The 17,909-nt window shown below is 48.2% G+C and overlaps 1 protein-coding gene across 1 annotated transcript in view; it reads left to right on the forward strand.

The window, feature by feature from the left end:
- Blm (BLM RecQ like helicase) overlaps window positions 1-580 on the forward strand; it is a 100,633-nt gene extending 100,053 nt beyond the window's left edge. Inside the window, exon 22 of the mRNA XM_026388142.2 lies at window positions 403-580. Within this exon, the coding sequence (XP_026243927.2) occupies window positions 403-580 (178 nt within the window). The remainder of the gene's footprint in view (window positions 1-402) is intronic.
- Window positions 581-17,909: the final 17,329 nt, after the last annotated feature.

A 17,909-nucleotide genomic window follows, 5' to 3' on the forward strand; every position in this document is an offset into this window, starting at 1 on the left:
ACTCTGTTCTCTGCAGAGGGGCTCTGATTGTAGGCAGAAGAAGGAGTAGGCAGAAGAGGGTCTGAGGCCTGGTCACAAATGACAGAATTAAAGAATCCTTGACATTTAGAAGGACAAATTTAGGATACATTTATATGATGGGCAGTGGGCCTTTCTTCCTCCAAGAAATTGAGGATGTGTTTTTACTCCTAGCTACAGTAGTAGTAAAAACACATCCTCAATTTTCTGTATATTTAATAAAGGAAATTTACCTTACCCAGGGTTACAGAGACATGAAGCCAAGGAAAATCATGGATCATGGCTCCAAGCAGGTTAAGAAAAAGACTGTTCACTTTTGTTTTTGTTTACCATTTTAATTTTCTTTTTTTTCTTCTTTTTTTTTTTCCTTTGTCACATTTTTAGGGGGACTACCACGTGCAGAAAGATATCTTCTAAAAGTAAATCCTCCAACATAATGGGATCCAGTTCAGCCTCGCATGGTTCTCAGGCAACATCAGGGGCCAGAAGAAAATTGGGAATTATGGCACCACCAAAGCCTATAAATAGACCATTTCTTAGGCCTTCATATGCATTCTCATAACAACCAAGTCTTGATGTACATAGATCTTGTTTGTCAGCATCTGACCATCTGTGAATATAGAGCTGTTAGTCTTATTATGCCATTTTGAAATTTTTACTTATATATTAATATTTAAATAAATGCTTAGGGGAGATCATTCTTATTTTTTGAATAACTTTTTTTTTTAATTGGAGAGTGAACTCAGGGGTGCTCAACCACTGAGCCACATCCCTGGCCCTATTTTGTATTTTATTTAGAGACAGGATCTCACCAAGTTGCTTAGCACCTCGCCATTGCTAAGGCTGGCTTTGAACTTATGATTCTGTCTCAGCCTCCCAAGCCACTGGGATAACAGTCGTGCTCCACTGAACCTGGCTTAAATAAATAATTTCTTTTGAATAGCATGTTTTTCTGCCACTGGAAGTGTTGTGGCCATTTTTTCTCAGAATGTCTAAGCAGCAGCTGAATCATCTCTCAGATAAATCCTAAGTATAACATGAAACACAGAAGTCAAAGGAAGAGACACCCATGGGACATTGTGAAATCATACAACAAAATTAAAAGACAAATGACAGAGAAAATACATTACAAAGGATTAATGTACACAATATACAAAGAGTATCTATAAATCATTGAGAAAAGCTTAATACAGAAGACAACTAACAAAGAATGTGAATGGCCTGGTTCCAGAAGAAGAAATACTAATGTCCCACAAATATGTGAAAAATCCTGCATTTTTCTAATTAAAAATATGAATTTAAACCATGAGATGCCATTCTTTTGCCTGTCAAATTTTCAACACTGGAGCTAGGTTCAGTAATGCATGCCTGTAATCTTAGCTATTGAGAGGCTGAGGCAGAAGGATTAAAAGTTCAAGGCCAGCCTGGGCAATTTATTTTATTTATTTATATGCAGTGCCAAGAATCTAACCCAGTGCCTCACACTTGCTAGGCAAGTGCTCTACCAATGAGCCACAACCCCAGCCCTAAGCCTGGGCAATTTAGTGAGATCTTGTCTCAAAAATAAAAAGGGTTGTAGGTATAGCTCAGTAGTAAAGTGTTTGCCTAGCATGCATGAGGCCCTGAGACCAATCCCCAGTACTAGAGGAAAAAAAATTGTTTTGTCAACATTGAATGGAGATGGCCAGATTCTATTAATAAGAATGTATTAAATATTGACTTGGCTCTTGGTTTGCCCTTTGTTTGATGTCCCACCCCTTGACCTCATTCAGGAGAGGACTTCCGTGCTACAGGTGTTGAAAGGGTTGGCTGGAAGCCTTCAGGGCCACAGCCTGTGGCCTCAGGACTGAGGTGGACCCTGCACCCACTGGGAGGAGCTGCTTATTTCCTGCCTCCTTAACTGCCACCTGAGGATTTTGGCTCTGTATTGACTGCTAGGGACTGGCTAAATGAGTTTGTGGAGGGCTGAGCTCCATACCCCAAGACGTCTTTCATAATTAACTGTTTCAGAGAAACCACTTTTCTGGCAAACCCTGACTTGAATTGCAGGTAGAAGCTTCTCTAGGGGTAAAGAGAAGGAATGGAGGACCAAGAAGCCAGTAGTTGAGGCCCTAGATAATGTCTCAGCACAAGGTCTCCCTGAGCCACAGTATCACTTTCCACTTGCTGCAGCATCGTGGGCCTTTGCAGAGCACACTGAGCAGAAGTGAAGCCACATCCTTTAGTTTCCTGCACACCTCTGTACTAGGCTCTGGAGATGCAGTTCAGCCTCTGGTGAGTGCACACTCTGCCTTCAGGGGCTTCCAGGGCTACAAGGGAACAGAAGCAGGCAACACTACATGGGAACCCAAATGGTAGAGAGCTGAGGCCATGTATGTGCAGGGCCAGCACTGCCCTCTGCCCTTGCCTTATACCTCTCAGCTGCAGCTTCAAGAATAGGGTGGCTCACCCCACCTCCCAGCAGGAGTCTGAGGCCTGGAGACTTGACTTAAAAAGTCTAACCATAAGTAGCAGAGCCTGGCCCCAGACCCAGTTCTGGAAAAGTTGTAGGTTGGAATGAGCTCCCTTCAGTTCATCTGGCCCCAGGAGGGGGCACAGTAAATGCAAGCTGCCTAACTCCAGCTTGGCCTCTAGCCTTCCCAGATATCCCCAGGAATGCAAGTGCTCCTCCCCTCACAGGGTAACCCCAAAAGAGTAGAAGCAGGCAAGCCAAGACAAGTGACAGCAAAGCTGCTCCAGGCTGGGCCGTAATGGGAACCCTCTGTGGACACAAAATTCACCACCAAGGGGCAGGCAGGGTACAAGTCCACCAGGGAGTTCCAGCCCAGCACCATCGCTGGCCCACCTTCCCCCGGGGCATAGGAAGGCCATAAGGAACACCTGACTCCCACCTTCGCCATCACCCCTCTGGAGGTCACAGGAAGAATTGCAGGCACAGGAAGAATCGGAATCTGTCTCTAGAGCTGTGTACACACCCTCCTGAAACCCTTTCACTTCAGTACAGTCAGGTGGGTCCTTGTTTACTTCCTCAGAGGAAGAAAACAAACATTGAGAGCCTGGTCTATGCCAAGGGCTGTTCCAGGAACTCCCACATAATGTAGTCCACCACTTTCATCCCCCAACAGCCCTGGGAGGCAGGCACATCATAGTATCCTTTTTTATACAGAAAGCAGAATTCAGAGAGGTTATATAACTTGCTCAAACCCACACAACTAGGAAGTGGTAATAAGTAGGGTAACACACATCTCAGTTTGCCCTGAGTCCCAGTTTGTATCTGTTGTCCTGGTGTCATAATTAACACAGCCCCTTTCATTCTCAAAAGTGTTCCACATAGGACAGTAAATTAGATGGAATCCAGGTCTGTGCTCTCAAGAATCCGCGTTCTTTCCTGTAAGCCAACCTCCTCTCCCAACCCTGTTTTTCCAAAGTCTCGGGAGCCGCCTGCTCTGACCTACTCTGCTCAATACTGCAGGCTCCGGGGACAGAGGCTGCAGAACTGGCCCCCAGCACAGCTGAGCTGCCGCTTTCTCCAGAAGAGGAAGCGGAGGCTGTGATCCAGGCCCCCTTACTTTTCTTGAGAAATTGCTTCTCTTCCTCCCACCTCCCACAACGCCTGGAGCTGCTCTGAGCCCTGGAGGCCTTCTAGATCCTTGGGGCTCCCAGAGGCTCAGCCCCAGCTCTTCCTTCATCTCCTTCATCTCTGAGCAGCTGCCTGGGTGAGGTAACAGCTGCCAGCTCCACACAGTCCCCACACAGTCCGGGACTTCCACCCTGGCAGAGGGCTCTGGGCAGAGGGACATTGGCCTGCGGGTGCTCTGTGGTAGCCAGGGTAGAGTCCCCTTGGGTCCTGCAGTCTCTTCAGTGCAGCTGTCACAGCCCCTCATGGCCTTGCAACCAGGGTTCAGAGAAGCAGGCTGGGCCCCAAGCTCTGCCTACACCCTGCGAGGTGCTGCAATCCTTGGTGCTCTGAGGCAAGGGCTCAATTTCTGCAGAACTTAGCTGCAAGGACCCACACCCTTGGCCTTGCACATGCCCTCCTGTTCTTCCCCTGACTAAGGCTCTCAGCCAGACCGTGTTCACCATTGGAAGGAGAGGGGGGAGGATGGAAGCAAGACACTGCAGTGGTTGAAGAGGCCTTCCAGCCTGTTCTGTTAGCCACTAGAAGACAGGACAGGACAAGAAGCTAGAACTTGATTCTATGAGGGTGAGTCATCCCCAGAGCAGGGCCTGAGGCTGGGTCTTTGACCAGGTGTAGTGATTTCACTGCTCCACAGCATGGTTCCATGATCCCAAAGGTTTGGCCACCAAGCCAAAACAGTACTCTGATGGCCCCTAAGCTGAGATCTACTCAGGATGTGGGAGTTCACTCCAGAGGGTCTCTGTCCCCATGGGTCCCCCACTCAGAGCCTGCCATGCACAAAGTCTACTGGTATCACCCATTTCCTCAGTCCTCGCCAATCGCCACGTAACCCCAGGAAAGATCAGGCAGGGGATGACACAGGGCAATGACCCTCGGCTTGCAGAGGTGGTTTGCTGGGAACTCCTGATGGGGAGCTCCTCACCATCTTCAGGAAGGCCCTGCAGAGCCTCCATTAGCAGACTCCGGCCTCCCAGCCTGGACATCAGGCTCCAAGACTTGCGGGCAGAGTCCTGCTCAGACCAAGCACCCCTTGGGAAGGCCTTTGAATCTCCTGGAAAAACAGGGTTGGGAGAGGAGGTTGGCTTACAGGAAAGAAGGCAGATTCTTGAGGAGAGGCAGAACCCCACTAATATCACAGAGGAACAACTGTGTCTGCAGTGGCCCTGCTGAGCGGCTGGGGAAAATAGTACCAGACACATGCCCAAATGGAACCCAGACACAGCCTGCACAACTGCATATGCATGGCACAGGATGGGCACTTGTACACCTAGCATTGCCACAGGTCCAGAGTTGGCAGACCTGTCCCTTCCTCAGCAGTCCATGACCTCTGCAAGCTCTACGGCCTCAATTTTTCATGCATGCACAATAAGAATAACACCTGATTCCAGTCTCCCAAGGCTGTTGTGGACATCCATCCTTTTGGTCATATATTCCACAAAACTTTTTTTTCCTTTCTCCCCACTTCCTGCCCCAGAACTAGGGATTAAATCTGGGGATGCTCTACTACTGAACTATATTCCCAGCCCTTTTTATATTTTATTTTATATTGAGACAGGGTCTCACCAACTTGCCCAGGCTGGCCTCCAGCCTCAGTCTCCCGAATAGCTGGGATTAGGATTACAGGCATGCTCTACCATGCCCAGCTTTCCACAGACATTTTCAGGCCAAAACACACAGCTATGGGCACAGCCCTGCCACCCTTTAGTAAGGTCACAGGCAGTGAGGGAAACACCCCAGGAAAAGAATGAGAACCCATATAGTATCGGAGCCTGAGGGACAGGGCACCACAGGGCCAGCCCCAATCCAAGTAGATGTGGGAAATGGTACACAGGATTCTGGAGCAACCACGGGGTCTCCGGCCAGGGATCCCAAGCCTGGCCATCTCCATTGGGAACACCCTGTGCTTTCTCCTGGCCCCCCTCTTCACTTCCTAGAAGAAGCAGAAGGAACATTAAGCCTACCATCTAGGGACCCCCTTCAGAGCAGAAAGTAACCCTTCCCAGCCTGACCCTCCCCTCACTTTAAGGTGATGAGCACCTGGCCAGGTCACCTGCCTGAGCAGCCACATGACATGACAGGAGCACAGCAAGAGCTCTGGTTCAGGGAGAGGACCCTAAGGTGGAGGACCCCAGGTCATCTGCAAGGACCTTTCTGTAATCTGAACATGACTTGTCACCTCAGAAACTCCCATTGAATGTCATTACCATTGTGGTGGTGCTGGGAGTTGGAGCCTTCAAGAGGTGATTAGGTCCTTACTATAGGACAAGATTCATTTGTGCAGGACTGCACTGGTTTCCTCAAGCATGGTCTATGCTGGGCACAGTGACACAGGCCTATAATCCCAGTAATTTAGGAGACTGAGGCAAAAGGATCACAAGTTCAAGGCCGGTCTAGGCAACTTAGTGAGACCCTGTCTCAAAATAAAAAATGAGTGGGGATGTTGTTCAATGGTAAAGCCCCCTGGGTTCAATCCCTAGCACCCAGAACTGTGAGCTAAATAAACTTTTTACCTTTATAAATTCCCCAGACTCCAATATTCTGTTAGAGTAACAGAAAACAGACTGAGTTGGACCCCCACCCATAGGACCTGTCACACCCCCTATCTTCCAAAGCTTAGGCATCTTTGATCCCAGATCTAAATTATGCCCCGGGGGGACTGATGCACAGAAAATGTCTGATAACCAGTTGTTTGATAGATGAATGGATGATGGGCAGATCGGTGGGTGGTTGGGAGAGTAGATGGATGGGTGATGGATGGGTGAAGGGACAGTTATGAGGGCCACTTCCTAGACTGCCCTCCAGGGGAAGATTAGACAGAAGGCTGGGACAGAGGTCTGCAGTCTGTGGGGTGATGGCATAGGACACTGTTATCCTCCCTCACTGCTTCTGCTGGCTTCTCCAAGACAGGTGAAAGTTGCCTGCTGGTTGACCTGAGCATTCACCTGGAATTTCTTTTTTTGTGTGTATATTGATGTTTTGGGTTAGTGAGTGTCTTATTTGTTCTTAGATAGCTAGTCAGTTTCCCCCATTTATTGATTTAGAGCTGTATCGGTTATCACGGGCTAAGATTTTTAGCCCAGCTAAGCTTCCCCAGCATCTGCTTCCAGTCCCTTTTCTGTCCTGCGCACCTGCAGTTTACCTGATGTGGGAAGGCTTTTGTGAGAACAGCAAACTTTGTAATTGGATCCTTCCTGTGCAGAGTTCCGGATCCCAGCTGAGAAAGACAGGACCCAGGCCAGTGGTCCTCACACTAACCCAGAATTGCACCTGGGGCAATGGTGGAAAGAGTCTGACTCAGCAAATCTAGGAGAGGCTTGATAGTCTGCTTTTCTTCATTCAATTTATTTTTCTTTCATTTTAAAATTTTATTTATTTGCTTCTTGCGGTACCCGGGATTGAACACAGGGCCTTGCATGTGCAGGCAAGCACAGCACCACTGACCTACAACCCTCCGAAGGGTCTGCACTTCTAACAAGCTTCCTGGTGCTACTGATGCCGGGTCCTAGGCCCACATTTGGAGAACTACTGGCCTCCTGCATAGAAAAGGGCACCAGGGAGCAGCCCTCAGGGTGAACACAGATCACAGCACTTTTAGCTTCTTGCCTGCCTGCCTGCCTTCCTTCCTAAAATGGGGACTCCCTAGGCTGGGCAGGCTGGCTCAAGCTATCCTGCTCCAGCCTCCCTACAAGTTACAGACCCACATCACCATGCCCAGCTCTTACTTCTCTTCCATCCTTGGTTTCTAAACAATAAGAATTAAGGTATGTAGCGCATGCCACTAATCCCAGCTACTCAGAAGGCTCAAGAGTTAGAGGCCAGCCTGTGCAACTTAGCAAGACCCTATCTCAAAAGAAAAATAAAAGTGGCTGGGGATGTGGCTCAATGATAGACTACCTTGGATTCAAACCCCAATATAAAAAAATAATAATAAAAATAAATAAAATAGAGAGAGAAGAAGAAGGCGTACATGTGGTCCCCTGATGGCTAGGTTATCTCCATCCTCAATGTTGGACTGGCCTGGCAAAGGAGGCTGGGGAGAGGAAGAGGAGTGTGGAAGTGGAACAGTGGAACCACCTTGCACAGAAGAGATGATTTTCAGGAGACTCATCTCCTGAGAAACACAGGGCTGTAAGCCCCTTCCAGCTCCAAAGTGCATCTTCAAGAGTCTTTGCAACAAGAAGAAAGAGCAACGCCATTCCCAGCAGGCACTTTTCAGGGTGTGCTAAAGGCAAAGGAAAAACAGACTGTGTGAGCAGACATTTCCCAGGGCTTGCCAGCCTCTGGGGTCAAAGGAGGTCATCTTACAGCCTAAATCTGCCTGAGAGCAGTGTTCTGTCTCCCTGCTGGACCAGGCAAAGGACGCTTCATAATGAGCCTGTTGAGGACTCCTAGACAGTGGCCTTAGGCACCAATGTGTGACCTATACTTTCTAGAAAAACACAATTTAAATGTTTGCTTACAGCTTGCTCTCTTTGCCTAAGCCCCAACAGGATTCAACCAGCTGAGTTAGGAACAGACTCAAGTCTCTGGACAGGAGGGCGTCCAGGCTCCCCACACATTCATGAGAAGGAAGACATATCAAATGGCTGTAGTGTCAGATTGTTTGGTGTCAAAGGCCAATTTTACCACTTACTGTGTGACTTTGAGTAAGTTACTTAACTTATCTGGGCCTCAGAGGAACCATAACTGCAAAATTCTATGATTCTGATTTTTTAGGAAGACTGACAAGATAATATGAACTCAGCATCAAGTAGTGTGGCACCTTGACACTCCCTGAACATGAGCTATTGTTATTATAGCAAAGTATATGGACACATGCTGTGTATATAGTTATTTGTTGTATAGATTTGTACAGATGTTAATTAGCAAATGAACTGGACATAGTTCTTAGTTGACTCAGCCATTCAGCCATTCTCAATTTAGTCCTTTTATGAAATTGCTGTTAAAAAAAAAAAAAAAAGAAGAAGAAGAAGCAGCAGCCTCAGGCTAGGTGTGTAACTCAGTTGTAGAATGTATGTTTCACATGTGCAAGGCCCTGGGTTCAATCCCCAGCATCAGAAAGTAAGTAAATAAATAAAGCCCTCCTTCAGGCATGGCCATATCCATCCACCCAGCCATAATAAGCACCCAGATTCCAGAATTCTGGAGATGGGCAGAACAAGTAGGCAGTATCCCATAACCCAAGAGTTCTCAATCCAGACTCTAGGAATCCCTGGAAGACCCAGGGAATGGACACCTCTAAAATCCTCAATTGTGTGACTATTTTTAGGCATTGCAAATTTGCACTGACCAGCACAGCCACTCCCAGGCCTCTCTGAAGCAGACCCGGGGACAAAGATGGGGGCAGCTCCTTCCCTGAGAGCCAGGCATTCTCCAAAGTGAGGAGACAGTTCAGCAAAAGAAGGTGGCCAGAGCAAACTAAAGAACATGAAACCCCCCGGGATAAGGGGACATTATTTCCAAAAAGAGAGTAAAAGCAAGGTGCCTGTAAGTTGTTGGGAGATAAGCCTGGGAGACTTGCCTGGACGGGCAGCGAGGCCCTCAGCGGGCTGTGGGTCCCACAGTGTGAATAGGTGGAGGGGTGGACAGGGTCCTGGGTGTTTCAGCCAGGGTAGGGGCAGTGTGGGACTGTGTCTGGTTCCCTGAGCCTTCGGCCCCTCTAAGCTTGGCTTCCTTGCCTGTAAAATGGGATCCCAAGGGACAGCAGTGGCCCCTGGCTGTCAGCCCCTGAGGTTGCTGTGAAAAGCAGAGAAACCAGCGCATGTGGATGATGTCTTCAAGGTCCACTTAGGGGCATGGGGGCCCCGCAGCCTATGTGCAAGTCCAGCGCAGTGCTCCTACATCTAGCCAGGTCATCACAGCCACCACCGCGTGACTGCCAGGAGTCTACCGAAGTCCAAGCATGCTTCACGTACCTCCCAGAGCAGGGTCACCGGTGCAAGCTGGGGCGCTGTCATGACTCACACTCCCTGGGGCACACTGGGGGAAAGGGGACGCTCTCATCTTCCATTTTTGATACATGCTATCCAAACAGAGGGCTGGGACTGAGCAATAGAGGTGACCCTGGGGGTCACCACATCTGTAATCCCAGTAACTTGGGAGACCAAGGCAGAAGGATTGCAATTTCAAGGCCAGTTCAGCAATTTAGTGAGACCCTGAGCAACTTAGCATGACCTTGTCTAAAAATAAAAAGGCCTGGGGTTGTAGCTCAGGGGCAGAGCAACCCGGGGTTCAGTCCCTAGTACCCACCCCCATACCCACCCCCCAAAAAAGAAAAATGAGGACCCTGGGGGATAGGTGTCGGGAATGAAATTTAGCAGGCAAAGATCAGAAATGATCCAGAAAGAAATTAAATGGCAGCTTTGTGGTGACAGTGAGGTGCTTTCCCCCCTCAACCCAAAAAAAACTCCAATAAAATGTTACCTGATGGAGTGGGTCTATTTTGAGCTCAGCAGTTTTGTCGCTGAGTTCCTGCGCTGACTGGCCGGGGCTCTGTTCTCAGCCCATCACATGCTCTCATCCTCAGGGGATCTCTACCTGTGCACTGAACCACCAGGGCCACAAAGAAGTCAAGGGTGGACCAGGATTCTTCTGGGCTGCCTGACATCACCAGGCTGGCCCAGCTGGGTTACCTCAAGGTGGGGCAGGATGAGAAGGGAGCCAGCGTGGGGTGACAATATGCAGGACACCTCAGCCCAACTGCCCAGTCAAGCTTTGCTACCCTGCTGTGGCCCAGACTTCTCTGGCAGCTCCTTCTCTGGGCAGCTGAAGACCCTCCCGAAAAACCTGACCGACCCCATCTTCAATCCAAATTCCAAATTTCCCACCTTTTCTGATGCTGCTTGCTCACCTGGGTCATTCAACGAGAAGCCTGGTCCAAGGTCACTTGCAGGTTCCTAGCTTAAAGCACTGCTGGGGGAGGGAACGTGGGGGTCATTCTCCCTGGAGGGACTGGGACTGGGAATGGGACTGCTTGTCTGACTACCTTCCCCCAATAACCCCAGACCCAGAAATAGGAATGGGGCCCCCCAGGCCTTAGACAAAATGACCTTCCTGCTCTAAGAGGTAGGCTGCCATAAAAGGTAACACACTAACCCCGGTCCCCAGATCAGGAATCAGCATTTCCAGTTCTTCAACCCTGCCTGTTACTGACTTCCTGTATGACCCTGGGCAAGTCACTTCCCCCTCTCTGGACCTCAGAGTCCTCACCAGTAGAATGGAGGCTAATAATCAGATTGGCCCACCCACTAGGACATTCCAAGCCTGTTCAGTGTTCAGCACTAGGAGGATTTACATAAGCAGAGCTGCATTCCTTTAATTTGACTAAAAGATAAATGCCCCTGGTCAATGAGTCAGCAGTTGTCAGCCCAGGCCAGCACATCCGCGTCACCTGGGTGGGGAGGGCAAGGTTCTGCCCAGACCCACAGATCCAGGTCTTTGGGGCACAGTCCTGGGAATTTACTTTTTTGGAAGAGGCTGCTAAGGAAGTCCAGACTGTGAAAGGAAGACGGAGGGAAGAGTACAGACTCTCCTGCCCTGTGCCTGACAAAATTTGAGTGTTGACATAAAAAAACCAAAAAAAAAAAAAAAAAAAAAAAAAGAATGAGTTCCCTGGTGTCTACCTGTAAGCCCAGCAACTGGGGAGGCTGAGGCAGGAGGATCACAAGTTGAAGGTCAGCCTCAGCACATAGCAAGAGCCTTTCTCAAAATATAAAATAAAAAGAGCTGGGATGGAGCTCAGTGATAGAGTGCCCCTAGGTTCAAAAAGAGCCCCCTAGGGCTGGAGATGTGGCTCAGCGGTAGCGCACTCGCCTGGTATGCGTGTGGCCCCGGTTCGATCCTCAGCACCACATACAAACAAAGATGTTGTGTCCGCGGAAAACTAAAAAATAAAATATTAAAATTCTCTCTCTCTCTCTCTCTCTCTCTCTTTAAAAAAAAAAAAAAAAAGAGCCCCCTAACCAAGACGGACAGACAGCCTCCAGAGAAATGGTGTCCTGTCTCCTCCATCTTCATGGACATGGGATGGTACTAGCCTGGGAGAGGGACACACACACTCAGACAGGAAGAGGACAAGGCAGTTAAGGAGTAGCAGGAAGGAGACCTGGAGCCCCAGTGAGGGTGGCCTCAGTCAGGGGACTCTCCCCAGCCCACCTCTGTTACTGAAAAGCAGAAAACCTCACAGTCCACCAGACTGTCTTTCTAAGGGGCAGCCTGGTTCTGCTGCCAGAACAAGCTAAATGCCTGGAGGATGAGCCGAGAGGGAGCGAGATAAGAACTTTGCAGACAACCGACACTCAACTGCCCGGAAAGGGAGGGCGATCACAGGAGGCCACAAACTGAGAGGAAACATGTGTCCAGGGGTGAAGGCAATTCTTAGACACTAGTGGCTTCATGCTTGAGAAAAGTTAATGAGAATATGAACTGGACAGGAAAAGAGCACAGAGAAGAGAAGGCAGAAAGTAGTATCAGGAAGCTGGATGCCGTGCACGCATGCCTGTAACTCGGGAGGCTGAGGCAGGAGGATCACAAGCTTGAGGCCAGCTTCAGCAACTTAATGAAAACCTGTCTCAAAATGAAAAGGGCCAGAGAGGTAGCTCAGGCAGAGTGCCTCTGGATTCAATCCCCAGTGCTGAAAAGAAAAGCAAACAATAGCATGGGAGAGAAACTTTTTTTTTTTTTCCCCTCAAGAAACTGCAGGAAGGACCTGCTGTAGGAATTGAAAGGACACAAGAAAACTAGGGGGACAGATTTAGAATGATCAGCATTGGGCCCTACTGACTGAGTTACTGAACTTTTTAAGGATAAAGGACAAAAACCTTCAGGCACCCAGGAGGAGGAAAAAAAAAAAAAAACAATCTAGCCTCAAATTTTTCCACAGCAACATTGAATGCCAGAAGACAAGGGAGCCGAGTCTTCAAAGTTGTGTGAAAAAGAGAAAGCCAAGAATACTTCACCCAGTGAAGTTGTTCAGATTTATAGAGAACATGGAAAAGGTCAGAGATAATAGCACCCATGAGCCCTTTGGGGAAGTAAGACCAAAACTCTCCGTAATGAAATCTAGCTAACCATTTAAAAGGGTATTTTTTTTTAAAAAGGTAAAATCATGATTCTCGTGCAAAATATAAAATGAACACATGTCAACATTTTTATTTAACTCATTAAGTAATTAGAGAATAAGTAATATGTGACAGCTGGCTCAAGGGAAAATTGGAACACATACATAGATAAGCAAAGAAGGAATGCTGGGATTTACACACGCATGCAAAGTCGATCAACAGTCAGGGGCTGAGATCAACTGAAATCCACTGGGCACAATCCTTGGGCATTGATTTTCTTTCTTCCTTGCCATACTGGGGATTTAACCCAGGGGTGCTCTATCACTGAGCCACATCCCCAGCCCTTTTTATTTCATATTTTGGGACAGTGTCTCCCTAAGTTGCCCAGGATAGCCTCAAACTTTTTTTTTTTTTAAAGCATTTCTTTTTTTTTTTTTTTTTAAAGAGAGAGTGAGATGGGCTGGGGATGTGGCTCAAGCGGTAGCGCGCTCGCCTGGCATGCGTGCGGCCCGGGTTCGATCCTCAGCACCACATACCAACAAAGATGTTGTGTCCGCCGAGAACTAAAAAATAAATATTAAATATTCTCTCTCTCTCTTTAAAAAAAAAATAAAATAAAAAAAATAAAGAGAGAGAGAGAGAGAGAATTTTTTTAAAGAGAGAGGGAGAGAGAGAGAGAGAGAGAGAGAGAGAGAGAGAGAGAATATTTTTAATATTTACTTACTTTTTTTTTTTTTTTTTTTTTTTTTTAGTTTTTGGCGGACACAACATCTTTTTTTGTATGTGGTGCTGAGGATCAAACCCGGGCCGCACGCATGCCAGGCGAGCGCGCTACTGCTTGAGCCACATCCCAGCCCCGAGAGAGAATTTTTAATATTTATTTTTTAGTTCTCGGTGGACACAACATCTTTGTTGGTATGTGGTGCTGAGGATCGAACCCAGGCCACACACATTCGAGGCTAGCGCACTACCGCTTGAGCCACATCCCCAGCCCTAGCTTCAAACTTTTGATTCTCCTGCCTCAATCTTCTGAGTAGCTGGGATTACAGAGGGTGCACCACACCCATAATTTTGCATTTTGATGACAACAATCATTTGCATTGCTGTTTACTAAAATTTAGATTGGCTAAAGTACAGAGGTACCCTAAAGAATTAGGTAACCCGAATATAGTGCTTGCCGAGCATATATGAAGACCTGGATTTGATACCCAGTACTACAGGAAAAAAGAAAAACAATTTTAGGCAACTCAGAGATTGAGGATGTAGCTCAGTGCATGCTTAGCATGTGTGAAGTCCCAAGTTGAATCCCCAGTGCTACCAAAAAAAAAAAAAAGAGGTGACCCAGAAAGGTGTGCTGCAGGACATCATTTTGCAGGGGGGTGGGGTTCATTTCAAAGTCTTTGACAATTTTTTCTTACACAACCAAAAGATTACTCAAATGCAAAACTCAGGGACAAAATGTGGTTGAAAAAATGGAATGGAATTTATTTAAATACAGAACTAAGACTAAATACTGGAAGTATTATGGTCGCAACAGATGTGTTATAAATCTTGACAAAGTGAAAACATTAGCATCAAAATCAGGAACAGGGCCAGGGGTGGTGGTATCTGCCTGTAATCCCAGTTACTAGGGAGGCAGAGGCAGGAGAATCACAAGGTCAAGGCCAACTTGAGCAATTAGGTCAGACCCTGTGTCAAAATAAAAATAAAAAGGGTTGAGGATTAGCTCAATGGTAGAGCACCCTTGGGTTAATTCTCAGCTGAGTACCACATATAATTGATTGATTGATTAAAACCGAGCAGGTATGGTAGAATCCCCCCTCTTAACCCTGCTCCCTGGCAGTGCTGGGGATGGAACCCAGTGCCTCACAAATGCTATGACATTTGTCAAATGCTAACACAAGGGAATGCACTGTAGAAAATATGACTCTCTTCTGGAAAGTCTAGGTTTTGGGAATACAGAGAGAGCAGAATAGAAAACCCTGCCCTCGTGAAGCTGGCATTCTACTGGGGGAAATTTGTCACTTCCTTCTTTGTACTTTTCTGCATTGCTTGTTGTGTTTTGTTTGAGAATGAGCATATATTATTTTTATAAAAACAATGGTCAGCCGGGCGTGGTGGTGCATGCCTGTGAGCCCAGCTACTCAGGAGGCTGAGGAAGGAGAGCAAGCATGAGGCCAGCCCAGCAACGCAGTGAGATCTGCTCAAAATAGAAAATAAAAAGGGGTGGTGATGGAGCACCGTGATCAAGACTCCAAGGTGGAAAAAGAAAAGAAAAGAAAAAAACACTGAATGGTCATCTCCTTCACATACATAACCTCTTGGATGATTCTTTTGAATAGGCAGAGTTGAGAACCATTACATTTCAAGCTATATAAGTCTTTGACATTTTAACGTAAATAAGGTTTTTAGGAAGACAGTGTAAGGACCCAGAGTTTTTGAAGGTCCTAGATAAAGGTAAGATTTCCTGCCAGCTACTCGGAGGTTAAATCAGGCAGGATCAGGAGTTTGAGGCTAGCATGGGCAACCTAGCAAGACCCCATCTCAAAAAATAAATAAAATAAGCAAATAAGTGAATAAAAATTCCTTGTTTGGGTAACTGAGTCCAGGGAAAGAGCTGGAAAAGGCCTGCTGGTTCCCTGGGTATTTAGCCCCCCTAGGAAGGAAGAAGCACCTCTTGCCAGCAGTGCTTGTCCCAGTCCTGGGATCCTAAGCCCCTGAGACAGGTGCTACCTGGACTGCCTGGAGAACTGGGTTTGACTCGCCTGGCCAAGGTTGTCCTCCCCGCAGCCCTGGAGAGCATCCTGAGCTCCAAGGACCTCTTTCACTTTCACCCGCCTCTACCTCTAAGAGCACAGCCCTGACCCATATTCTCTCCACCTGCATCCTCACTCCCTCCATTCTGGAGCTCCCCCTCCCCAGACTGCCTGTTTGTGACTAAAGAGCATATGTCATTTTTCTTTTCTCTCTCTCTCTCTCTCTCTCTCTCTCTCTCTCTCTCTCTCTCTTTTTCTTTTTTTTTGGTACCAGGGTTTGAACTCAGAGCCACATCCCAGCCCTACTTTGTATTTTATTTAGAAACAGGGTCTCCCTGAGTTGCTTAGTGCCTCGCCTTTGCTGAGTGGCTTTGAACTTGCAATCTTCCTGCCTCAACTCCCAAGCTGCTGGGATTACAGGCAGGATAGGTCACTGTAATGCCTGCCTATAATCCCAGCAACTCAGGAGACTAGGACAGGAGAATTGCAAATTTGAGGCCAACCTCAGCAACTTAGTGAGATCTTGTCTCAAAATTTAAAATAAAAGAGGCTGGGGATGCACATGGGTTATGTTCTACCATGATTCCCCCTCTACCTTCGGCTCCAGATTCTAAGGCCCCCTCCCCAGAAGCATTGCCTGGCATCTCCCACTCACAGCACAGAGCCCCTGTTGGTGCCCACAGAACCCCTCTGGTTGAGCCTGGGGGCCCTGCCTGGCTCTGTCTCACCCTTGTAGCTCAGAGCCCAGGGGGACTCCTGCTCTGGAGGCAGGAAGGCACGTGGGGCCTCTTAATAGCTGAGCGACCTCTGCCAAGTTCCTGGCCTTCGAGGACTCTATTTCCTCATCAGGAAAACAGGAACACAATAAGCTCCTTGATAGGAATAAAGAAGATAATTTGTGAAATGTTAGCTATTTTTAGTTTAAGATTTGTTGAAAGAATGATAATGAGATATGAGCTTAAAGAAGGAAAGGGGGAGTCACTGAGTCAGTAAGGGAAGAAAGTGACACAAACTTTAAATGGAGATGCACACAGCTTTCCTGGGAGGACGGGGCTTCCTGGGGAGCTGGCTGAGGGTCTGCAGTTGGCCATGGGGCACCATTGGACACCATGGAGGGTCTTGGCCAGGACTGGGCCCATACCGCGAGCTTCCAGCCCCTCTCCTACTCAGTCCCCTCTCTTCCAGCTCAGTCCCCCCATGCCCAGATGGGGAGCATCGCCCTGCATAATCTCCACCAGCTCCTCCCAGGTCTCCCCAAATCACACCCTCTAGCACCACAGCAAGCTCCCTTAGCACGTGCAGCTCACAGAGAGCCCCCAGCACAACCCCACCCCTTCCAAAGGGACCAGAGGGTGAACTGAGGTCACCTCCCACCCCCAGCAAGACAGGGTGAATCTCAGGGCAGGTGGGGGAGAGCGGGGGCTGCCACCACCTTGTCCCAGAGGAGGCATCAGCTTCCTCCCCCACCCCTCTGCTCTGTCTCAGGAAACTGTCCTGAACTCCTCTCTGGGAACACTGTCTACTGTGAGGGTGGCGTGGTGCCCTCCACACACACACAAAGGTGATGGGCAGGACCCAGAGACCTGGAGCCAGGGTGCCTCCCCACAGATTGACAAGGCATCTCCACAGACCCTGGCCCTGCTCTGGTCTGCACCCACACCCCACATAGCTGTTCCCTCTGCATAAAACTCAAGTTACATTCACCGCTATTGAATGCTCACTCTGTATACCAGGTGTTCATCTCACCTAGGAGATCCGTCAATTGTCCTTATTTTATAGACGGGCAAACTGAGGCACAGAGAGTAAAATGTGTCACTTCTCAATAGGCCCAACTGCTGGGATTGTCAGGCCCATCTGTCTCCGAAGCTTGTCTCCGAAGTCTTCCATCTCACTCCTTTGCTTCAGCCAGAGTGTCAGGCAAGGACTGGAGCCACGCAAAGCAGGGAGGCTTTGAGGCATGTGGGACAGCCCAGCTAAGGCATTTGTGGCAACACCTAGGGGCACAGAACCACAAAGTCCCCATGTGGGGGTGTAAGAGCTCCCTCTGCCATATGAGCATGCTCTAAAGAACTCCATTCTTTTTAAGGGTTCACAGCCCAGCATCCCTCCCTGTTGGACACACAGGTTACTTCTAGTCTTTTGGTAAGATGAGCATTGCTGTGATGACTACCCCTCCCTATATCCCTTTACATGTGGATATGTGCAGGATAAATTCTTTGGGGATCAGGCTGTAGCAAGCCCCATGGAAAGAACTCTGGGTCTTATGCCAGGAGGAGGCAGTTTCAAAGAGGGTCCCTCATCTGGAACTGACCCAAGCTTACCCCAGAATCAGCAGGTCCCCAAGGACTGATTTCCTGCCAAAGACTGTCTAGGAGGCACCAGTAGCCTTTCTTATTATGAGAGTTCCCCCAACCCCCACTGCTTTGACAGAGGCCA

This window comes from Urocitellus parryii, chromosome 6, assembly GCF_045843805.1.
Source record: "Urocitellus parryii isolate mUroPar1 chromosome 6, mUroPar1.hap1, whole genome shotgun sequence".
Taxonomy (NCBI): Eukaryota; Metazoa; Chordata; class Mammalia; order Rodentia; family Sciuridae; genus Urocitellus; species Urocitellus parryii.